Genomic DNA, 26388 nt, shown 5'->3' on the forward strand with positions numbered 1-26388 from the left:
AAAATTCATCATGATTGTTAAGTTGAATAAATACATGAAACTTTAAATCTAATATAAGTATATAAATGATTAATGAATCACTCTGTATACTTTATCACTCACATTACTAATTTTAGTTGTTTATTGTTGATTATAATAAAACTTTCTTATAGCATTTTATATGTTTTCTTTTTTACATCTTAGTTGCTTAAAGTATTTGTAACATTGATTTGTAATTTAATGAATGTTTATTATCCTTTACATTGCTTATTATATTTTACACCCGTTTTAAATATTATGTGATTACAAATATTTCATACTTTTTAGAATAATATAATTATTTTATATTACAGGATAATGAGACGATGAAAAATGATTCGTGTATCAATAAAGTTTTTGAAGAAATAGAATCAACAGTAGAAAATGCACTAACTATGACCCAAATTCCAGGCATTTCAAAAACCTCTTACTTAACTAATGATCAAAATAACATTAATATAAAAATGGAATACCTTCAACAAAAAATAATTGAACTAAAAAAACTTTATGGTACCAAATTACATTCCACTCAAAAATGTAATATAAACAAACGTTTTTCAATGATCGAAAATTGTTCCAAAAATATTGAAAATTGCGAAATACAATTTAATCAATTAAAAAAAGAAAAACTTATTATAGAGGTAACGTGTTATTCATATTTTTAAATAATTATTTAACTATATTTACTAGAATAAGTGAACTTTAATTTTACGTACATGTAATTTCTTAATGTAAGATATTTCATTTTTTCTCTCATAGTAAATTGTCAGTATATTACTTAAACGTATAATATGTATTTTTAATTTATCATATCAATATTAAAACTGCAAATAACTACCATTTTATTAAGATATATTTTTGTATATTAATCTTAAATCAATTATTCATGTTTATATATAAGTTTTCCCGTTTCGTTTGAATTAAAAATATTTTCAAAGTACAACTGAAAATGTAAATTCAATAATTCAATAAAATTTAATAGTTGTTTTATTTTATAGGAAAAATTTGACAAATGTAATTTACTGTTAGATTCTTTACAACAAGTTATAGAGGAAATACATGAAATTGTTTCTATATATAATCAAGCGAATGATTTTAATCATGATATATCTAAGGACATAAATAAACTATTAAAAACTGCTAAAAAATTAGAAAATGAATTGATAAATACCAATAAAATATTAATTATTGAACTGATGGAGAAAAAAATGACGGATATAAATTCAAAGGAATTGAATCTGATTGACCAAAATCTAAATAATGAAAACAAAAATCGATTTGGCCAATTAATGATGGATGATGTTCCGGTAACTTAAATTATTTTTTATTTTATCCGTAACTATATTTAAATTTTAAATATATTTTAATACCATATTAAAATTTAAATTTCCAACAAATTTTAAAAACCAATTTTTGCGATTTATTAACTTTAAGATATAGACTTCATATGTTTTATAGCATTTTTACTTATAGTAATTGAAATTTAAGTTTAAGAAGTCCCTCTGATGTTCAAGCAGAACTAAGTCTTTTTATATTATTTTTGATTACTTGTCATCTTGGGATGTTTTCGACAATGCTTTTAGTGAATATTTATTTATTGTATTAAATTGAACATCACATGATTATTTTTTTAAGATAAGTTGCATAGTTTACAATGAACAAGTTGACACATATAAAAATATATAATAAATAATGTACAACAGTGCAAATATTATAATAGATTAATTAATTATTTGGTGTCTTACAAGTAATAGAATGTGTTTATTACGACGTAATTTATAACACTTTCATAACTTTAGTTTACTATTATGCACTCATATATATATTTTTTTTTAATTCACAACTGTGATTTTAAAGTAAGAACAGTTCTTCCAATACCAAAATATTACAAATTATTTCAGAAGCAAAATTGTTTATCAATTTTAAAAACTTTAATGATGAAAAATAGATTTCCATATAAATTGTTTTCAATCTATCATAGGTTCACTAATTAAATATAAATTAACTTTAAATTTTACTAATAAAAAATTAAAACCTAGTCTTAAAATATTAAAAGGACGCCATACAAGCAAACAAAAGATTCTGTTACGTCACAATTTAGGGGTTAAGCCTAAATGCCCGTCAATAGTATTCTAAAGGACCAACGGGGGAATATCTGGCTAGGCTATGTCTACCTTTGATACTGAGGTTTTCTATTTAATTTATATTCCCTTAAAGGAACTACTAAGAGTCGCACTACAATATATATATATATATATATATATAACACTCTTGGTTAACAATGATATAAATATTTATTAAGAAAAGACATATTAAATAAATAGTACAACTTGCTGGACACCTAGAGATGATATAATCTAACAGGGAGCTGACGGCGACACACACACACTCACACTATTTACGTGGTAGCTAAGTTAAGTTAAATATAAGACAAGAGTAATGGTCGAAATAATGGTAAAAAGTCAACTGGCGTTAGGGATATATTATCATGGTACTTTGACCGTGAATTACAAAAATGTTTATGTGTGCAGTCTGTCCTCCTGTAGTAATACGTGTGTCACTGTGTCAACGATATAAGCCTAGTCGGCGTTACAATAATAATGTTAGATATGATCACACATATGTGATCGTATCAATTCTTAAAGTCTACCTTCTATATATTGACTATAAAAAAGTGAGTTTTAAAAAATGAGTTATGAAATAAAAAAATGAAATATTATTCATTAAAAATTGTTTTGTGCGTGACAACTTTAATCAAGTTGTATTGAAGACTGTGATTAACATCACAGACTTCGAATTTCACAGAATTATAGAGATAATTATCTGTGATCTGGCGTTTTTATAATTTTGAAAACTCAACTCTAAAGTTATTTTTGAAAATTAAAAATACCAAAATATAGTAAATTTTACTAAAATTTATTACTGAATACAAAATACTAGAAATTATATAAACGAAAAATCGAAAACGTTTGATCACAGATAATATTCTCATCAATTATTAAGTAAATATTTTGGAACTCTAGCATCATTACATATCAAATTGTCTCGCGCAAAACATATTTATAATTGTTTTATTCGTTGTATGGAAATTTCTTAATTGTAAAAAACGATTTTATATTTCTTATTTTATTCTATTTAGTTAACATGATTAAAACTTTTTATTTTTTTAGGACTGTTTACGAGAAGAAATTGAAATTTTAACGCTAGTAAATAATTTAAAGTTATATTTAATTTCACAAAACTGCGATAAAACTCTCATTAAAAAGTTAAACGAAGCATTTATTAACAAAAAACAATTTTTTGAAACATTATTACATTTAAATAATGAATGGAAATATTTAAATCATATAATGAATTCTGAACAAACATGGTTTGATGAATTTAAGGCCTTTATAAATTCACAAGAAAATACATCCTTATTAAATTATGAAAAACGACTTATTAGCAATCAGGTAATTTTTCATTATTTAAATCAACTTATTAAAATTTAGTTAAATTGTTATATAAAAAATTTGTTTTAACTTCTTTTAAAGTATAAAATATAGAAAGATGGAAATTAACTAATTTAGTTTATTGTTGAAATAACTTTTAGCTTCGATACGAGACTGACAAGGTACTAATTTTACTATGATGTGTTCTTTTTCGATTCGAAAAACAAATTATTATAGATTCTGATTTTTAATATGTTAAGATTAAAAAAAATTTTTTTTTGTTTATAATATTTTTTTTTATATGTAAATACTTATTTTTTACTATTTAGTAATAATCACAAAAAATAAGAAATAGAAAAAATCTAAATGCAGTAAAGCATATAGTATATTTTGGTCTCTGATGAAAATTCTTTATAGAAGAGTAAATTTATTCATAAGTAACAAACAATTTTTTTTTTTTAAAGTATAAATCAAGGTCTTTAATTTTTTCAATTTTTTTTTATATAGATGCATGATATCATTACCTTTTATTTGGTATATTTTTTTTATAAATCTGACCCTTTACCCGCACACAGGGGGGGGGGTTTAAATGACAACTTTTTCACAAAAAATTAACTTTTTCAACTTGACTTTTGAAAATGTTCCGGAAAGTCTGACACTTTTATATATATCTTAATTTAAAGCTAATGTAATGTACTTTATTATGGAAAAAAATAATTTCTGACTTTATTTTTTCTTTACGGTGAAAATGGCTACCGAATATTATTTTTGTGTGAAAATTCTCGATTTTATTTTTTACATTTTTAACTTTATAATGCTATAACTTATTGAAAAGTGTATGCATCAACACAATTTTTTTATGCGAAATAATATTTTTTAATAATCCCTTTTTCATTCGACATACTTTATCTTAATCAAGATATTAATAAGGAACTAGCAGATAATGTAGCTTTTGGAATAATCCACCAATTTTTTAAAATTAAACACTCTTTACAAATTTACATCGAAACGTATCTTATGATAGTGATTTTAATCTCTGTTGGATATCATCTATACTTGTCCCAATTATGTGCTGTGCTTCTTTTTAGTTAATTATGTGATAACCATATAGCTTATATAGCCTTATAACATCATAGAAATTTTTTACTTAACTATTAGTTACATAAGTGATCTCAAAAAACTTTTATTAAATTGTTTATTTTTCGTTTGAAAATTCTGTTGTTAATTATTTAAAAATAAAAAAAATTTTAAGTAAGTCTATTTAAAATTTATAACTTCTCCTAGATATACTAAAATTATTATATATTTTATACTATGCAACATTGTTCACACGACATAACGCGAACATAAATTTTAATGTTTGTTTAAAGATGTTTAAGATAACTCAAATAAAATAAAAGTTATTTCCAATAAAAGATTTGTGGATTATAGTGACGTCAAAAATAATAAACTTATTTTTCACGGGCATAATTGTTTTATACTTTTAAAGATAATATAGCCTATAAATTCATTTGAACTCCATGTTGCTTATTGTTCAATATAAAAAATTGAAAAAAATAGTTACATATATTGAAATATACTTGACTTTTTATTTTGTAGACGCTGATTTCGGAAGTATTAATACATTATGATAAAATTGTCAATTTGAATGATATAATTAATATCCAAGATCATACAAGCATCGAACCACTAATAAAATTCACCGGAATTCAAACCAATAACTTGTTTTTATTGAAAAATAAATTGAAAGATGAAGAAAATCGTTTATTGGCTTTTAAAAAGGAATTTAATAATTACAATATAATTAAAACCAAAATAACATCTGACTTATCAACTGTAATATCTAACTCAGAAGTCTGTAACTACGCCCAAATTAACACTCATAGTAACTACGTGGTAAAAACTATTGTTATTTCTTATTTTATTTATGGAACTAATGTCTAATCAATATTTCAGGAAAATATAATCAACTTAGACAATATATTTAAAATGATAGAAATAGCTGAAATCCACTTAAATAAATCTTTTGATATTTTATCATTGACGGACGGTCAAAAAGAAATTGACGAATTAAATTCTATTAAGTTTACTTGCATGAGTTTGAAAAATAAACAAGATATAAAACAAATAAAAATTAGCGAAGAAAATATAACTACAAGATTACAAATTTTAGAATTATCAATAGAAAAACCAAACGATTCAATTTTTGAGCATACTAATACCCTTGATGTATGACAAGAATTTCTTTTTACTTAAACTATAATAACTCATTATAAATTTTATTTTATTTTTCACAGAATGTCTTACGGGAAATTAATATCATTGAAAACCTCACTAAAAATAAAACTTTAATTGAACGTTCAAATCTACTAAAGAACCAATGTGAAAATAAACTTATCGATACTACAAATTTAAAACTCAAACTTTATTTCCTAATGGATAAAATATCTGAACTTAGCAATAGTTTGAAACACGCTGAAATATTATTAATAGGATTAGAAACATCAGAGTATAAAGATAAGAATTCATTAAGTGCTGCTAGAATAACTCATACAGTAAGTGTTTTTTTAAGAAACTATTTTCAATTATTTAATTAATACTGAGTTATATCATTAATTTTATAATAAATAGATAAGATAAATATTTAGTGACATGGAGGGCACGCAAGGTAAAAATTGATTACTCGTACTGAAATGCTTGATATTTTTATATTTAGAATAATCACAAACTGTCTCAAATAAATACATTTGATGAGATAGGACATTTTAGGAACTTTCAATGAACAAATGTCTTTAGTTCCTTTGGTCAGCCCACCTTTGGAGTTTTAAAAATTACCCAGAATTATTCGACCCGGGATGAAAGATAATTACATATTATTCCTTTACATTTTTACCTTAACTATAATTAACAAACAAATTTTACATTTTTCTAATAAAATGTGAAATTATTTTTATAAAATATGAAAATCATCGATTAATAAGTGTACATGATTCCCCCAAACAAATGACCTTTTTGACCAGTATTCTGCTATACATTTTACAGTATATTATAATATTATATTCCTCGTGTTTTCATAAGTTTTAAGTCAGTTAGAATTTAACAAATTGTATGTATGAATAAAAGTGCTAAATATTTACAACTTAATAAAAAATGTATGTTTATTAATATAATAATATTTATTAAAAAATATAGATTCTAATATTATCATTTTAATTTAATTAATTAAAAGTTTATAAATATATTATTCTTAAATTGTTTTTTTTTTTTTTATATGTATACATTTTTATAATATCTGTTAAACAGATTCTGCTTTGCATACATTGAGTAGATTAAAAATAAAAATCAATTTTTTTGTAGGAAAAATATTCCCTTAAAACCGCAGTCCTTAATCTAATAATATTAGATTAAGAAGTAAATCAACATTTATGTTGATTTACTTTATAGTATAGTTTTTTCAATATCCTTTATCTTTTTTGTTTTTTAGAATAAATAAGATAATTTAACCTGATAATCATTATCAGGTTAATTAAGGAATCATTCCTTAATTTATTATATTCAAAAATAACTTTATAAGATCAATAAAAATTTTTTAATTTCAAAATTAATTTTTTTTTAATTTATATTACTTTTAGAATATTTTGAACAATTTAACAATTTGGCAAAATAATTTATCAGACATCTCACAGAATTTGAAACAACTGAAAGATAATTTAAAACCGTTCAAACACGATAGGAAATCAATAGAAGCTAAGATAAATGAGTCCGAAAAACAATGTAAAGAATTAAATTCCAAACAAGCTGCAATTTCCGAAAAACTTGAAAATAAATTAAAGTATTGGATTCAAGCTGATGAAATACATAAGAAAATCATAATTAAAACTAATACCATCAATATCTTAAGAAATATTACAATAAAATCTGATATAATAGATACAAATTTAGAATTCTTCATTAAACATTTAAAGGTATTTACTTTTAAATAGTTAATTTATTTTTATTATTTTATCAGTAATAGTAATTAATTATATTAATCGTAGACATATTTTAATATCGTTTACTATATTTATAATTTATCCTATCAAAATTTTAATTAATAAAATTGAAATACCAATGCTATGTAAAGCTTTAAAATCAAACGTGACGTATTGGATAAAAATAAAACCATTCTATTTCCAGTGCATTATGCCCCAATATTTAAACAATTGACGTATGTTGCTTCTAATATTCTATGCAAGAGGACAGAGAAATATTATTTTTATCACTCTGTACAGTGGCTATTTAGAAAATAATAATGTAAATAATTATTACTCAAGCAAAAAATTGCATACAGCTGTGTGTATGAACGTCACCGATTAAATCAGTATGCTTCGTTCGTTTCAAAACACTAGCCGTGTGTTGCTCTTTTTTTACATATCTTCGATTCAGTTTTTAAATACACGTCACTCAAAATTTTTAGTAACAATAAATAAAAATAATTTGTATTAAATATTTATTTTTTAGAAATACCTAATATAAACCAAAAAAATAAACATATAATTATATTTGACCTAGTTGATATTTCATAATTTAAGGATCGTTATTTAATTATCAAAGAGTTAATTGGTGTAAGTGATAACAATGTTGTTTGCATTATTGTTTTAGAAGTAATTAATTTCATTAAGTTTTTATTATTATTATTATAAATGGTAAAATAGGTATGTAAAATAAATAAATAAATAAAAAAATGGTTCCTCAAATTTTATTATATTATTTTTATTAATAATTTTATTGATAATTCTATTTAAAAATTTATTATTTTAACATTACTATCAAGTCTATTTAGAAATTCTTTATGTTTCTTGTCTTAAAGAATTTTTCATTGGTATAGTAACTATAAAAACCTTGAAACCACTTCGTTAGTATTGAGTACAAATATTTACTCTGTGTCTAACGAAAATTAAGTACTTATTGTGTTTAATCTTTTATTTAGCAACTTTCGAGTAAATTACAAAACTAATACCACTAATTTACCTAGAATTTATGTGCTGTTAGGTAATTGTCTAACTCTTATAATTAAGTAATTTTGTAAATAAAAAATATCTGAATATATTTTTAGTATGAACTTATTTTTTATTGATAAAAATTATTACATATTTGCTAAACGTCCATATAATTGATAGTTTTATACATTATAATTTTCTAAATTTATATGAACATAATGTAAAAATTGAAGGTATTAGTAAAATTTTAGTTGTTTATTCATGTCATTTTTATTTCTCATAAAACCGCTATATATCATGATTTTGATAACAAAATCATTTAAGTATTCGTTTAACAACCTACTAGTCATTATGACATCAAGGTCACACAGATAACAATATAAAAAAAATAACGTAAAATATCCATACTAATTATATTAAATTAATAACTCTGTAGTATTTAATAAAAGATTATTTGGTGTTTTTAGTGATCAATTTGAAGAACTGTTTATATTTTGACAACGGAACTACTTGTATTACGTTACATCACCTAGTCACAAATTTTTTTTATAATACTAAAACTACTAATGAATACACAATTGATGAAATTTTCGATCATTTTGAAACATGCATATCCCAATCCCTACGGTTATAAATATTTAAGTCATTTTATATATGTCATCCTAAAATGGTTAAATTTTATTTGTTGACTGTGCGTTATGCCACACAAAATCAGCATNTTGCCACACAAACAAAATCAGCATTACAAACGAACAAAACATAGTTCCCGCTTGTCACTATTATAAGTTATACATTATACATATCTAATGTATTNATGCCACACAAAATCAGCATTACAAACGAACAAAACATAGTTCCCGCTTGTCACTATTATAAGTTATACATTATACATATCTAATGTATTCAATATTCAGAGGGACATAAATAAATAATCTTATTTTATAGGTCAACACATAATAATTTTAACCAGTTAAAATACATTTTAAAATGTAGAACATTTTTCAGACAAATGTAGTCAACATCAATACCTTTAAAGTTTATCTAAACTATATTAATATAGTAGTGTAATACGTAGTTATANTTAAACTGTGTTAATATAGTAGTGTAATATGTAGTTATATAAATTTGAGCATTAATTTCACATATTTATGCTGTAACAACTTAAAATTAATTTAGCAAAAAATAATCGAATTAGTTAATTATAAATAAGTTTATTTATCACAATAATGGCTTTGCTCAACAACAATATTTTATGATGTATAAAAAACGTTTGATTTTGACTTTATAAATTTCATTACAAAATAATCGTATCATTTTTAATTTATTTTGAAATTAAAATACAAGTTTGTTTGTCCTAGAATAATTGAAAATTTGAACTATAAACATTAATATGCATTATTATTTCAGGAGGTTCGCGGTGAATACGAAAAAGAAAACAAAAATATCACAACTTTAATTGAAAAATTACATAAAAAAGAAAAGAAACGATTATTAAATGAATTTATTGATAGTGATCTAAAACAATGGAAATTAATAGGAGTAGAACTAAAAGATTCAATCGAATCTTTCATAAAAGCATCAAAACAATTACAAAGTTATCATAATTTAAAGGATTCAACGAATGATTGGCTTAAAAGTAAGATCGAATCGCTTGAAACGTCGGATGATGTTCCTGGTGACACAACGAAATGTTTTGAAAAACAAAAACAAATTATTGAAGAATTACGTAATATGATAACAAATATTAGTGATACAATTGGTCTTAGTTCAGACGACATACCATTAACTGTTGAAGTAGAAGAACTAAACGTGAAACTTGAAAAAGTTCAAAAGATTATTATCGCACTAGGAGACGTTTCAGACAAAAAAAATAAGATTTCACACGATGTCGAACATGCAAAGCAGCTCTTGCACGATATTGAAAAAGTAAAGAATACTACAACTGTACTTGACCGTTTCTTTATAGTATTAAAAAATAATGTAAAATTTTAGAAACAACACGCAGATTTTTTTTATATTGGTTATTGATTCGACCTAAATACTATTAATTCGTTCTGATAAAACTTTTAATGGCTTCTAAAACTTAAAATAAAAATCGTGCAGTATTCAATAAAAACAGTTAATAGTATATTTTTGATACAACAAATGTGATTATTCTTGTAAAAAAAATATTCACACATAACAACCATAAGTTGGCATTTTTTAATATAAAGAACAATATTTAAACAATAGGTGTCGTCTTTATGAATGTTAAAAAATCCTATGACGTAACTTAATCTTTATGTTATTTTACAGAGTTCAACAAAAAATATAGAAATAAACAATGAAAGTCTTGAGGAATTAAGAACCAAGCTAATGAATTTAAGCGACTCTAAAAAAGCTATAGACAAATCTTTAGATCGAGATATTTTTGACACTCCTTTAAATGTAATACGATCAAACTCAATAGTAGAAGTATTCCAGGTAAATATCATACTATATACATTATTGAATTTTTCTTTTTATACTTATTTTGTTTTTTAGCATTGGCAACAAATATTCAAAGAGACTTTTGAGCAATACCGTAGACTTTCATGCTCTTTACTAGAAAACGAAAATAATAACTCAGTACTAGAGTTATGGCACGATTATCTTATGTATGTACAAGAGTTTTTAAATTCTCCTATGCCTGGTGACTATCACTCATTAACTAACCATGAACGACTTTGCCAAGTTCATCAAGAAGTTCTCAACAGTCAACTTGATAACTTAACAACATTTGTTAACAAACCCGACATAATTTCTGAACCGTCTATAATTGATAAAATTAAGTCTTTGACGGAATTACATAATAATATTATGACTCAACTTTTTAAAATTCAACAAGAGATATGGACTAGACTCAATCACTGGAAAGAATATCGAAGAAATATTAAAAAAATATATGAATGGTTATGGAAAATAGAAAATATCCATTCTAACTTGAATTTGAAATTCGTCAATTCAAAAAGGTTACCTCAACTTAAAACGCATATAAATGTAAGTTCTAATTACTTTTTTAATTTAATTGTGACTTAAATATTTTGAGACGATTGAAAAATTCTATAAAGCTAATACTGTTTTTTTTTTTTTTTAGAATTTATTAAGTAGTTTGGAATTAGAAAATGTTCAAGTAAACAATTTAGAACAAAAGCAAAACATTCTATTCACTTTTTGTAGCAAAGAAACTGAAGTTGGTCATAGAAAAGAATTAATTGCAATAAGTCAAAGAATTAACGAAATTCAAGCATCGTTAGAAGTTTGGAACAGTTATTTAAATAATATTGAAAAATTAATAAAAATATTTTCTAAAGAAACTAAAAATATTGATAAAATACTCCAAGATGTTCACCTTCATTTAACACAATTCATTTTAGACTGTGACATAAAAAGTGAAGATTTTGTACCATCTGACAAACTCAAAAACAACTTAAATGAAATAGATAATCTTAAAAGTTGTTTAAATCAATTAGATCTCAACTTTTTGTCAGCCAATGAAGCACGTGATAAGTTAAAAGATTCATTAGATCCAATTGAAATTCGTACTTTTGGACAAAAAATTAGATTTTTAAAATACCACCAAAAAGACTTATTACATCAGCTTTTCTTGCAAACTTGTCGAATAGAATACTTAATGTATAAACCTCAAGAGTTTTCTAACAGGTAAGTAATTTATTTTAAAGACATTAATTCTGAAAAATAAAAAAATTATTTATTAATTATATTATTATACTGTAGATCTCATGACTTTTTATGCTGGACTATTGATACAGATTCTCAATTAAAAAATTTGACTAAATCTTTAAAAGACCCTAAATTTGTAACAGATGTAATAAAACCTGAGTTTGAATCCCTTATCAAAACTAAACAACAAGAATTTGATTGGCTGAATAATACCGGACTAAAATTAATTGAAGCAGAGTCTCGTTTGCATCCCGAGTTAGCCACTTCTACTGAAAACAAATTAAAAGAAATAAGTACGAAATGGAATGAATTAAAAGAATCAATTTATAAGAATACTATTGAACTACCATCGAAAATTTTAGTAAGTTAATTTTCTTTTTCATCTGTTAAGATAATTTTATTTTTATAATTTTATTTTTAGGACAATCATAAACTATATAATGACGTAAATTTATTGAAGAAATGGATCATAGACTTAAACACCAAATTGACTAATACACCAATTATTTTTTATGATAGTTCGGAAGAAAGCTTAAAGAAAGAATTGATAAAATTCGATGTTAGTCTATACTTAATTATTTATTTAAAAAATAAAATAACACAATATTTTAATTGCATATTTTTATTAATGCTACACATTTATACATAATATGTATATATATATATGTTGTACAATGTCACATGCTAATATATATACAGAGTGGAACAGATCTAACTGTCAACTCATATAACATATGATCTACATTTTATTTCTTTACGCGTACTGTTACCAGTAAATAACGTAATAAATGTTTAATTCTGTACTTATATAATATGGTCTAACATTTGATACCATAGGAAAATTGTATAAAAAATCAAAATTTCAAAATGCTGTATAAACGTAACTACTGAATTAAAATAAAAGTTATTGGTATCAAATTTTTTTTTTTAAATTATCTATAAAAGTTCTATCGACCCATCAAAAAAATTTTTTTTTTAATTGAGACAAATATTGAAAAAGTATGCTTTTAATGTAACATAAGACTGTACAAAATATTTAAGAAAAAAGTAACAAGAAATAATTGCTGTTCAAAAAAATGTAGAACATGGTGGGACATCAGTATATAGAGATAAAGATAACAGAAATTATTTTTTCCATTTACTAGTATTTTATAATATAACTAGTCATGTTTATCATGTCTTCATTTTCGAAAAGTTTTCAGTTTAAAAATAAAAAAACTTACATTACTGACTTCTACTATAAAGTATTTTTTAGTGTAGATCACATAATACTTATTAATTTTTAAATTTTTGACAGGAATTGCAAAATATCGTTAAAGGAAAACAAATAGAATACGATGATTTAAAGTTTAAATGTAATAAACTTTTGGAAACAACAAATAACTCAGAGTCACTAATGTTAGAAAGTACTTCTAACCTAGAAAGTCTTTTAAAAACCATATCGATAAGGTAAGTCTAATGAGATAAAATTTATTACTAAATATTATTTTATAAATATCATTGTATTTATTTATTACTTATTTTAGCTGGAAAAATATTGAGAATAAAATTGAAGACCAAAAGAATAATACACGAAGTAATTGGGAAGATTTACAAAAAATTACTAAATTAATTGACATAGAACAAAAAAAACTTGAGCAGTTGAACACAATTGTAGAAAGTCACAAGACCTATGATGCTTTAGAATATCAAAGTTTACCTAAAACGATTAAGAACATTGAGGTAGTTCAAAAAAAGTTTTAAATATATTAAAATATCAGTAAATATTTCAATTTTTAAATTTCAGAAAGAACTGCAAAGTGAAGAAGAAATGTGGTGCAATTTAGAATTGGCCAGTTCACAATCAAAATACGATGTGTTTATTGAACAAGAAATTGAGACTATAATAAAATCCAGGACTTCTATTAGGAAGAAACTGAATGAAATAATTTTAGAGCTCAAAAAATCTCTTACTTTATGGAAAGATTTTACTATTGCTCACGGGAAAGCTATAATTACCCTTACACAAGTTGATAATAAATTAACTCAACTTGAAGTTTTGGATGAAACAAACAGTACTCTCGCGCAAATTTCAAATGATGAATTTGGTAAAGAACTTGGAAACCTACAGGTATGAATAATATATAATAATAATAATAAATTTCAATTTAATTACTTATTTCAACGACAATTTAAAATACAAAAATTATTTATTTTTTTGCATATATCTTAATATTCTTAAAAAATATTATGAAACAAAATTCAATAATTACTATGATATTTTAAAAACATTTTTATCATATAATTATTTTCGTGTAGATACTAGAGGCAGAATTACATAAGTACGGAGAACTTTTAGAAAAAGCAAATACGTTAGGTCTTCAATTAATGAAAAATAGTAGCCCNTTAAAATACAAAAATTATTTATTTTTTTGCATATATCTTAATATTCTTAAAAAATATTATGAAACAAAATTCAATAATTACTATGATATTTTAAAACATTTTTGTCATATAATTATTTTCGTGTAGATACTAGAGGCAGAATTACATAAGTATGGAGAACTTTTAGAAAAAGCAAATACGTTAGGTCTTCAATTAATGAAAAATAGTAGCCCTTGTGATTTAAAACGAATCGAAGAAATGATAGACGAATACAAAATGTTGTGGAAAGACATCAGCTCCCGCATTAACAAATTAAAAATAACTTGTGTCGAGGAAACTTCATGTGTCAAAAAAGTATTATTATTAATATTATAAATTAATTACTGCATCTAAATAACAGTTCATATAATAATGTATTTTATTAGCGGTCGGTAAATGAAGAAGTTCAAGTTGATACTTTGGAATTCGGCAANCGAGGAAACTTCATGTGTCAAAAAAGTATTATTATTAATATTATAATTAATTACTGCATCTAAATAACAGTTCATATAATAATGTATTTTATTAGCGGTCGGTAAATGAAGAAGTTCAAGTTGATACTTTGGAATTCGGCAAGGACTCACAAATACAAGTTGATACACTTTCTTCAGAATTTCTTAATAAGGATTCTTTCCAACTAGAATTTTTAAACGCAATATCGAACGCTGAACTCGACTTGAATGAATTAGAAGCAGTTTTACAGAATTCTGACAAAAACTTATCAAAAAACATTGCAACTTGTCAAATGTCCGCAGATCTTATCAAACATCTGAGTGATATTTTGAAAACTCAATATGGTGTTCCAGAATCGAATCCCAGTATTGTTAGATCGCAAGAATTATTAGCTAAACATGAAGAAATTTTAACTAAATTCCGAACTCTGCAACTTAATAAACAACAAGAGTAAGTCAAATACACTATTGCATAATAAAATTAAGTACATTTTATTAACTTTATAAGTCAATACATATTTTTACTTTTAGTGTGAGTTTAACTATATGTCCATTGTGTTCCGAACAAAATTGGTCACAATTTGAAAATGACATGTGGCGTTTGGAGCATTGGATTCAATCAACAGANGACTATTGCATAATAAAATTTTATTAACTTTATAAGTCAATACATATTTTTACTTTTAGTGTAAGTTTAACGATATGTCCATTGTGTTCCGAACAAAATTGGTCACAATTTGAAAATGACATGTGGCGTTTGGAGCATTGGATTCAATCAACAGAAGCCAAATTAAGCGTAAATCCAACAATACCTCCGACTAAAATTGAACAACTAGAAGATGTTATTCAAGAACATAGAGTCCGTAAAATAAATTAAAATAGTTTTATTAATTTTTAAAACACATTTTTCTTTAGGAAGTGCTTTTGTATATGGATAGCCATCGAAATATTATAAAATCATTAAATGTTATTGGAGATCATTTAGCTGAACATAGTACTGATACTGAAAGAGCAGATCAAATCAAAACTCGATTATCAGCTACCAATGCAAGATGGGATCGTGTATCCTTAGCTTGTACCGAATGGCAAACAAGTCTACAAACAGCCCTTATGGAGGTAGAACTAAGTTTTAAAATTTTTTTTTCCGAAAAAAAATAGTTATTTATGCTTTTATAAAATATATATCTATTGAATATTTCCTATTATCCTATTAAAGAATGAGGAATTTTATGGCATGATTGATGAACTTGTTACTTGGTTAAATGAAACAGAGCAGACAATCAAAACAAATGAACCTATTGATTTATCAGAAGATANATTTTTCCGAAAAAAAAAAAATTAAAAAGAATAGTTATTTATGCTTTTATAAAATATATATTTATTGAATATTTCCTATTATCCTATTATAGAATGAGGAATTTTATGACATGATTGATGAACTTGTTACTTGGTTAAATGAAACAGAGCAGACAATCAAAACAAATGAACCTATTGATTTATCAGAAGATACCGAAGTTATTTCCAGAAAATTCCATAAATTTAAAGTAAATATCAAAAATAAATATTTATGTGATTATTAATTACAGAACAAAAATAAATATTCTGTACTTAATAATCACACAAGTTATATAAATAATTTTTAATCAATACTGAGTTAGGAATACTGATGTCTCATTGCAAACATGTATGACATTTCTTTCCAGTACCATCGTAGTCTATATTTATGCTTTTTTTTAATTCCATTAAAATACTACTTCTCTCTCACTACGGTTCAACTATTAAGTTAATAAAACTTAAAAAGATGATAAAACCTATTACTAAATTCTCATTTTATGCACATTTTAGAAAATACATAAAGACCTAGAAAAATGTGAACCAAGAATTGTATCTTTACTTGAAGCATCCGATTGGTTAAGACAGGCCAATGAATTAACCAGACTGCGTGTTCCCACTGATAATGATCAAACAGTTATAGATTCTTATACTAGATTATCACATCTCAAAGTTAGATTAAATGAATTAATAAATATGACAGCTGAATACACTATCAATTTGGGTAAAGTCCTTGGCTATGATATTTCGACCGAAACCATTAGTACAAGACGGATTTACAAGGTATGATATTTTAATAAAAAATGCGTAGAAAATTATTAATATATATATGTATTATATAACATATTATATTTATCCTTTATTTATTATATCACTATAATATTTACTGCTTATAGCTTCCATTTTATTTATAGAAAATCAATTAGAGTGTCTTTATTTTGCTTTATATACTAATACATTACATTTCTATTACATTAAGTAGTGTTACGAGTGTTATATTGAAAATTATAGGTACAGAAATAATAGCAATAGATATTTTTATTTTTGTACCTACATTTTATATATATATATGTATTATATTTTAATTGTATTGCACGGTTTATTATGCTCACGCATTTGTTAAAATAATTTTTGTTCCCATTTAAGGTGGACGATACAAGCACTGTTGTGAATCAATTTAATGATGAAGAGTCAAACGCAAAGTAAATATCTGCACAAAATTTTTTTTTTAACTTTACTACTTTCACTGTTTTATTTTTTCTATATTATTTTGCTTAAAAATAAAATAATATAATACAATGTAATAATAAAGTATTATATTTAATGTTAAATAAAAATAAAACATTTTATGCTATACTTTATGAAAAACCTACAATATCCATAAAAAAATACAGAAATAAATAATAAATGATTAATAAATAACAAAAAAAAACAATGTGATAATACAAACAACATAATTAAATTATATATTAATAAATAAAAAAGAAAAAATTAAACAACAACATTAATATACTTACTAATGATATTTCAAATGCTATTTTTATTTGTGAGAATAGTCTTGGCTTTTAGTATAATTTCATTATATAGAGTAGAAATGTTAGTTTAATCATTGGTAATATTTAATGATCTGAATATTTAATCTCACAATATTCATACGTAAACAATATACTATTTTGCAATAGTCATAATGAATGCGCCGGTATTGTATACTGTACCACTTGTGACCACAAAATAAATTTATATGTTTTAGAAGTATTTTTAAAATGTTTGTAACCAATTGTTCCAAAACTCATAATTGTGATTATAAAAATTCATTTGATCCTAGAATAAGTACTATAACTTATTGATCAAATACCAAATTACCACATTAAATACTAAAATGGCCATAACTGGTACTCTTACCCTATGATTGATGGAGATGAAGCGCAACTGAATGTATTTTCATTGTTTAATGAACTGTTCGTTTAGCCTATAAAAAAATACATTATTATTTAGTTTATATGTACAACTATATAGTTAACATGTTATAATATTTAAAACTGTTAATAATATGAATTGTAATTCATATTACATTACATATAATTTTATTGTATTTTCAGAGTGACATTTATGACATTTTTTCGGCAATTTAGACATTGGGTAATTTTGAATTTTCGATGCAACCGAATCAATTTTATTAATTGTGGAAATTGCATGAAATTCGTAGTTCAAAATTTAAATATAAAATTGAAGTCTTTACTTCAAAAATTATTGTGTGTGACTCATTATTAACAACATAAATATTAATATTATTTTTATTATTACATTATTTATTAATAATTCTATTATTTGATAATTAATAGTTATGCACAACAATTTTTTAACCCTGTATCTTTACATTAAACCTTTTATCCATCTAATGAAATTCAATTTTTTTCGACATTTAACATTTAAGTGTTGTTTTATTTCTAAGGAAATGTAAATATTTTATTATATATTACTTCTACGGTGCCGAAAAAGTACCATGTTCCCAGTTCAGAAGGCAACGGGAAACCACGGCACTTAATTTCCCCAGGATATAAACTATGACAAGGCTTAGCCTTTAGAAAAGAAAAAGAATTACAATCTAAATAAAAATTATTATTAAATATTACAAAAAATCGAAAATTAACAATTGTAGATAACGATTATAAGTCAATTAAATATTTATTTAACATGAACTGTCAAATCGCCCTTTTTGTAAACATTATTATTATTATAAATATAATAATATTATCTTAAATGTTAAAAAAAAACTAAATAACTTTGTCTAATTATTTTAATATTTTAATAATTTCATGTGAAAACCTTATTTACTAGAGCATATTATTTTTAATATTTTAGTTTCGTCTTGCTGCGAATAGAAATTTAAAACATTTTAAATAATTATAAATAAATTAAATTATATATTTTGCAATAGAACTCTTTTATAATAATAATTTAACTGTTTTTTTTTTTTTTTTTAACAAAGCAAATCAATATTTTTAAGGATCTTCTGTAATATTGAATTTATGATTCTAGTGGTGGTGAAGAAACGGTGCTAAGACGTGGATACACATTTTTCGGTCGAGTAATGAGAGCTTCACTTCCGTTTCAAGCTCTTATGTTACTTGTTCTTGGTGCTGCTTCTTTATTACCTATAGTTGATGAGGAATTTAGTTGCATGGAATCAAATAATATTGCTTGGAGTCTTTACCCACTATTACGATATCCTGGAGGACCACCTCCAGTTTAACCACTTACTCATTCACTAGTTATTTTTATTGTTTAATGTTATTCAAAATATGACTAATTATCTATTGTTTTCAAGTATACAATTAATGTTATCTATAGTATATAGTATATACATATATATAATATTAGAGATTTTAATGTGATACTAAAAAAAAAACGCTTTAAACATTTTATCTTAATTTAATACAAAAATGTTAATTAAGACTATTACTGTAATTATGAATGTAAGCGATTGAAAAAAATCATTTTTACTATAGAAAATTAAATAAGTTTTTTATAATATGTAACAAATTTTTTAAAATTCTTTTATATTTTATTGCGAAATCATCGAGTCACTTAAATTTATTTCACATAAGTAATGACATAAAAAACTTAACCGCTCAATATCATCAGCTCGAATAATAAATACTACTTGTTATTTTATTGTATATATTTAACTTTCATTATATAATGAAAGTTTAATGATAATATTTCTTATGTTATAAGAAATAGTAACCTATGAAGTAATAGTCATACATAGTTCTATCTTCAAAATACACCAAACAAAACAAAATATATAATAATGATTAAAGCGTTTTGTTTTTCAGTTTTCTGTTATAAATCGTGAATATTATTCACAAAGTGCCTATTAAGATTTGTTATTTTTACTAACTTAGATATATATTTAATAATTTTTTAATAATATTTGTAATATTTATAATATATATTTGTATTATTTTATTGTATTACTTTTTACTGACAATATTAATTGTGACTTAAAAAGAATATATTACTTCTAAATTATGATTTTTTTTTACCATGGAAATATGTTAGTTATTTTTAACGATACTTTGTAGTACTTGTACAGCATATCATCTCAGATATTTATTATTTCTTAAAATTTTATAAAGAAAAATGAGAATTTTTTCTATAGTTTACACGTAGAATATGGAAAAACGACTAATAAAATATAATAGAAACAGATGAATGAAATAAAAAAACTAATTTTTCTATTCATTAAGTATAACTTTTATTGCATTAGGATGTAGTTAAATTTTAACTTGTGAGATTAAAATATATTCGGTGTCCTCGTTAAATACTCATTTGATTTATTCATAACTATACTGGAGTATGATTTGGGTTAAATTTAGTTAATCATGAACAGAATCGACGAGCATAAACTATAAATTAATATTTTACCGTTTGACAGTTATTGGTCGTCAATTATAATATTTCCAACATCCAGTTACTTTACATGCGAGTTCAGAATACAACTATACATGTTATTCATAAAATATGTAACTATTATACGGTTAATTAATAACATTGAACTATATGAGATAACTCAACAAGCGATAAGAATTATATGATTTCATCGTATTTATTGCTTATTAGGCTTGGAATAAAATAAGCCATAAACAGATAAATATTTTTAAAATTTCTCTCGTTGAATTACAATAATATTTAATTTTAATGTCGAATAGTACATTTGTATATCATGAAATTTTAAATTATTTTTAAAAACTAATGAAATAATTTAAAAACCTATTAATCACTTTAATCATATTTTTCCTCAATGGTGGTTTTAGATGATAATTTTTATTGAAAAAAATAAAACATACAAGCATTATTTATAATTGAAAAGTATTAACTTTATAATAAAAGAAGGTTTCTGTAGAAGTCTATTCTTTATCAGCTATTTTGTGTATTGAGTTTTTGTGAATTTCTCATTCTTGAATTTCAATAATCTATTCAATAAAATAATCAATCTGCATTAAAAAAAATTCTGGTATTACTTATAATCAATGCTATGTAATAACTATGAAAAGTGCATCCCTTGATATATTGAAGGTCCTAATGATAATATAATAAAGCTAAAAAATATTCATTTAAAATGCAATGGTCATATTAATACGCATTTCGTTATCTATCAAAACATGCATGGATAAAAAATATTATTTATTGACTTAACATTAGTTAAAAATTCATTAAATAATCACATTTAATAAGTTAATACTTTAATCACAACAACATATGTGATTTCATCAATAATACTCTTAAATAAATTATGTTTTTACATATTACCTATAATATATTAGTAGTATTAGCTATTGTAGATGGAAGTATTCGTCCAGCAGTTTCTTCTTTAAAATTTGCAGTAGTGGTAAGTTTTATTGTAACTATAATTACTATTTAAACTATGTCACTATTATTCAATAATTTCGTTGTTTTATAAAACTGTATTATGTTGATTTACTATGGATTCATAATAATATAAGTGTATCTTTAAACTCTTTATAACTTTTTCTCAATTTTATTTACAGATTTTTCGTCATGGTGATAGAGCTCCATTTTTCAATTATAAATTAAATCCTTACACCAATTTCTTTCCTGAAGGTCCATACCAAATAACAAAGGTAATATAAAAAAGTACAACATTATCCGTTTAATCTGATCATTCAATTACTCTTAAAATAATATAATTTACAATTGTATTTTACCTTTTTTTAGTAGCATTTATCCTCCACGTGTACCAAATTGAAAAATATTTTCGATTGTGCTCTTAATGAACTATTACTACCGTGTTTCTAAGTATCACATTTTAATACATCTATCTGTATATATTGCCATACAAATTACAATTTTAAGTTTCAACGAGTAAAAAACAAAAATAATTGTATCATAAATAAAAATTTTCCATTAAAATTGTTGAAAGTATTCATTAAATCACTGCTTGAAACTTTTAGTAATTTGAAGAATCTAAGAACATTCAGTAGCATAATTAATTGTGGGAAGGGTAAGAGATGTACACCCAATTTTTTTAAGAATTAATTAAGAAAAAATAAATTTTTTACTTATATGTATACAATAGGAACTTATGTTAAATTATTTAGTAGATTTTGAGAAAATAAATTTTTAATAAGAAGATTTTAATGATTTAGAAAACTGTTATAGAAACGTTTACATTTGATAGCCCCTCTGAAATGATAAGCGATGTGTTGAATTAAACGTGATAACCTTTTTTTTGTTTGATTATTCAAGTTTTCTTAAATAGCATAGCGAGTTAAAAAAAATTTGATGAAAAAAAAATAATAACACCCTGAAATTAATTTCTGGACGCACAGAGTGCGCTTCTTACAAAATCACTGGAAATATTTAGAAAATCAAGTCTGCTATTTTTAAATTCATTTACCAAATCTCAACATAACGCGGCATTTTTTTTCATAATATCAACTTGTCTTCAAAAAAGTATACAGTTTTTTTTTTTAGTTTATTACATAAAATGGGTTTAGAAAAATATTTGTCAGGTCTAATCATAACTAATTAATCTTGACAATTTTTTAATACCTTTCTCCTAGTTAGGTAAACAACACATGTTTAAGAAAGGGCAGATTATGCGTCGACTTTACGATGGTTTCTTAAGCAATTTATATTTAGATAGTGAAATATACACAAAAACTACTAATGTATCTCGAACACACATGTCTGCCTCTATGCTCTTAACAGGATTATACCCTCCGACAGATTATCAAATATGGTCGGATAAAAAAACACTGTGGCAACCGATTCCTATTTATGGTAATTCTCCGGACCACTGTGACGGAGCAGTACGTATGAACATGTTTTAATCTTCAATTTCTAAATTTAAATTTAATTTTCATTTGATAGCCATTTGTAATAAGTTAATAAACGGTAAAATAAACTTGGAATATTTTTGAAAGGAATTTTTTTTTTTTAAATATATATATATATATATATATCTTTAAAACTTGAACTGATTGTTATTGTACCTTATTAGAAAAATTTCCCATTTCAATTAATTTCTTTGTATTATAAAGAAACTACAATAACAATACTAGTAAAAAATAAATATTGTGATTACAATAAATAAACAAGTATACGCATCTTTATGACGTCGTTATAGATTGGTTATTGTCCTGCATTTGAGTCAGTCTTAGAAAAAGCTTATGTGGAACTTTATAATAACAGTTATATGACAGTAATAGACAACTTACTTCCATATCTCTCTAAGAAATGTGGCCAAATCATTGATCGAAAAAATATTTTTGGACTCTATGATTTACTAACATGCCAAGTAAGAAAATGAAAGTTTTCACCATATCACATAATAAACTAAAGAAATGTTCATATATTATCTGTTTATTTTTCCCAAGAAAACTTTTGGTTTGCAATTACCAGAATGGCTGAGTCAGAGTAATTACGAAAAAATAAAAAATTATGTCCATGGAAAACATTTTATGAAGGTATTATTTGGAAATAATAGATTACAGAATATTTTTGCAGGTAATTATTAACCACGTGTTAAATAAATCATTTTACGAATTAAATTATTACCATAATCATTTTTTCTATTTAAAGGACCGCTAATGAAAGAAATAACATCATTAATTGCAGAAAAATCTAAGGCGAATACAACTGAACTACGAAAAATGTATTTATACTCTGGTCATGACTTAAGTTTAGGGTTTTTAGCTAACATTTTAGATAATGAATTGGATGTTTTCAACTTTGGTGGTTCTCTACATTTTCATTTGTATCATTCCAAAGATACGTTTTCTGATATTATTAAAGTAAATTATGTACATTGAGTTGATACTATAAAATTAACAAAGTTATCAAAATAATGTAAATTTCAATTATCGTTTGTCTCAACTATATTTTGATAGTATTAATTTAAATTATTCGAATAAATTTTTTCTCAAATTTATTTTTAAAGTTCATTATTATTTTTTGTTTTAATCGCACAAATTCAAAATATCCTGAAAATAATTATCAATTATAATTAACAACTATTGTTAATGTGTGAAGTATTTCCAATGGAGATACTTCATGTATTTAAGGATTAAAAAATATTAATATATATTCAAAAATAAGCGGTTCGAATTATATAANATATCATTCCAAAGATACGTTTTCTGATATTATTAAAGTAAATTATGCACATTGAGTTGATACTATAAAATTAACATAGTTATCAAAATAATGTAAATTTTAATTATCGTTTGTCTCAACTATATTTTGATAGTATTAATTTAAATTATTCGTATACATTTTTTCTCAAATTTACTTTTAAAGTTCAGTATTATTTTTTGTTTTAATCGCACAAATTCAAAATATCCTGAAAATAATTATCAATTATAATTAACAACTATTGTTAATGTGTGAAGTATTGCCAGTGGAGATACTTCATTTAAGGATTAAAAAATATTAATATATATTAAAAATTAGCGGTTCGAATCATATAATTCATAAGCAATTCATTATTTTCTTTTAAATACGAGTAAAATGGTCATTTTTCATGATTGAACATAATTATGAAACATATACACTTTAGTAAATAATATAACGTGTTTGTATTCAGGTATTTTTTTTTAAACAATGGGATGATGATAAAGGTATAGAACTCTCGATGTCAAACTGTAAACCACCTTGCAAAGTTTCTAAATTCGCTAAAATGGTGAACGAGAAAATTCCTAAAACTAGAAAACAGGAATGCCATGATTTGTAGAAACACATGTGTATTTTTGTCGAAAAAGTGATCATTTTTTATATCATACGATTACATTATAATTAGTTGTCAATGATATACAGTTTTTATAAAATATAAAACGAATATTATTTGTAAATTATTTTTATAATTAAGTATTACTATGCGATTTAGATTGTTTTTCATAATTGATATTTTAAATGTCTGAAATGTGAATATAACTGTTATTCAATTTTTTAATTAAATATATAATACATAAGCTATTATATCTATTTAGAAAAAATTTTATAAAAGAACAATTATAATAAATAAATATATAGTGTCCAGTAAGTAAGGGAACGGGTTTCTATTGTTCTCAATGTTAGTAACAATTGACCTGTTTCTTAAACTAGTGAACACTCGGTATATTATAATGATTAAAACTATCTTTCTCATACGTATTATGATTCATTTGTTAAATCCAAGTTTGTTGTGTGTAAAATCTAAAGCTATACACGACATAATTAGGAGTTTTGTGTAGGCAATTCTGTCGACAGTATATCGTTTGTCAAAATATTTGAAAAATAGTAACAGGAATGTATAAGTAACGTTACAACTGCAATAGAAGCAGTATAAATAGGCTTATTATGAAAAAAAAAGGTACCAGGAATTCAGAAGGTAACTACAAATTTCTATTATCCGCATTAGACGTCAACGGCGGTTGGTGCAGTAAAACTTCATTACTCGGGACAACTTTGTTGTCCTATATTGTTTCAGCCCATTATTGGGTTAAAGCTGATTTGTTATGAAACACCGTGAATTAAATATAGAAACCGTAACGTCCCACATTTTTTTAAAGAACAACCGCATTACTCGCTTTTACTAGTACAGTGTTTACAAAAAGTTGTGTAAGGCTATATTCTAATTAGTCATCGCTAATATTTTAATCGTTATTTTAATGCCTTTGGCAGTGTTATGTCATATAACAATCACGTATATTAATGACTTTGTGTTTCATATCATCATCATCATCTAATAAAGGCAATGCCTTGTCGTTGCCCTCTCTGTTTAACGCCAAATTCTTCAGTGAAACAAACTATGCACAGCTCATGAGTTCCAGGATATTTTCAAAATATTGTTTCCTTGGGCGTCCTCTTGGTTTCTTCTCAGTTATTTTTCCTTCGAAGACGTTGATTATATAGTCATTGTGCAGAATGATGCGTCCGATTAACTTTATTTTTCTGGATTCAATCACCTTGATCAGCTGTCTTTATTCTCGTACTTCTTCTAGCACTTGTTCATTTCTTTTGTTGTCTTTGTAATAAACCAAAAATGAAAAAATAAATAAATAA

General features: G+C 24.0%; 2 protein-coding genes and 1 long non-coding RNA gene across 17 annotated transcripts in view; 2 read left to right on the forward strand and 1 right to left on the reverse strand.

Moving 5' to 3' along the window:
• Positions 1-20352, forward strand: part of LOC126894085 (muscle-specific protein 300 kDa-like) — a 22923-nt gene extending 2571 nt beyond the window's left edge. For 12 of the 14 annotated variants that reach the window (XM_050664768.1, XM_050664769.1, XM_050664770.1 and 9 more), the window contains exons 3-26: positions 333-659; positions 1017-1325; positions 3189-3470; positions 5049-5345; positions 5406-5678; positions 5747-6004; positions 7082-7414; positions 9836-10354; positions 10724-10891; positions 10952-11446; positions 11544-12109; positions 12185-12491; positions 12552-12689; positions 13428-13579; positions 13657-13852; positions 13917-14240; positions 14642-14848; positions 15063-15436; positions 15673-15844; positions 15901-16101; positions 16395-16529; positions 16831-17100; positions 17464-17519; positions 19357-20352. In XM_050664768.1, the coding sequence (XP_050520725.1) occupies positions 333-659; positions 1017-1325; positions 3189-3470; positions 5049-5345; positions 5406-5678; positions 5747-6004; positions 7082-7414; positions 9836-10354; positions 10724-10891; positions 10952-11446; positions 11544-12109; positions 12185-12491; positions 12552-12689; positions 13428-13579; positions 13657-13852; positions 13917-14240; positions 14642-14848; positions 15063-15436; positions 15673-15844; positions 15901-16101; positions 16395-16529; positions 16831-17100; positions 17464-17519; positions 19357-19570 (6573 nt within the window). In that variant the 3' untranslated portion in view covers positions 19571-20352. Of the gene's footprint in view, positions 1-332; positions 660-1016; positions 1326-3188; positions 3471-5048; positions 5346-5405; positions 5679-5746; positions 6005-7081; positions 7415-9835; positions 10355-10723; positions 10892-10951; positions 11447-11543; positions 12110-12184; positions 12492-12551; positions 12690-13427; positions 13580-13656; positions 13853-13916; positions 14241-14428; positions 14487-14641; positions 14849-15062; positions 15437-15672; positions 15845-15900; positions 16102-16394; positions 16530-16830; positions 17101-17463; positions 17520-18416; positions 18457-19356 lie in introns of all 14 variants that reach the window. The other 2 variants (XM_050664761.1, XM_050664763.1) reach the window with 2 other exon arrangements.
• On the reverse strand, positions 17528-22409 carry LOC126894098 (uncharacterized). Its single transcript, XR_007701313.1, has 3 exons — positions 22050-22409; positions 21634-21939; positions 17528-18286 (listed from the first exon to the last, which is right to left on the reverse strand). It is a non-coding gene; the product is annotated as an uncharacterized LOC126894098 (long non-coding RNA).
• On the forward strand, positions 21524-25323 carry LOC126894088 (lysosomal acid phosphatase-like). 2 transcript variants are annotated; one of them, XM_050664779.1, is made up of 7 exons: positions 21524-21712; positions 21873-21965; positions 22908-23156; positions 23474-23644; positions 23724-23853; positions 23929-24140; positions 24932-25323. In XM_050664779.1, the coding sequence occupies exons 1-7, from the start codon at positions 21617-21619 to the stop codon at positions 25076-25078; spliced, it is 1098 nt and encodes a 365-aa protein (XP_050520736.1). In that variant the 5' UTR covers positions 21524-21616; the 3' UTR covers positions 25079-25323. The 2 variants fall into 2 exon arrangements, with proteins under 2 accessions (XP_050520736.1, XP_050520737.1); XM_050664780.1 differs by having other exon boundaries at positions 21695-21712; positions 22912-23156.
• The last annotated feature ends 1065 nt before the right edge of the window (positions 25324-26388 follow it).

Source organism: Daktulosphaira vitifoliae, unplaced genomic scaffold (genome assembly GCF_025091365.1).
Source record: "Daktulosphaira vitifoliae isolate Bord-2020 unplaced genomic scaffold, ASM2509136v1 Scaffold_1, whole genome shotgun sequence".
Classification (NCBI taxonomy): domain Eukaryota; kingdom Metazoa; phylum Arthropoda; class Insecta; order Hemiptera; family Phylloxeridae; genus Daktulosphaira; species Daktulosphaira vitifoliae.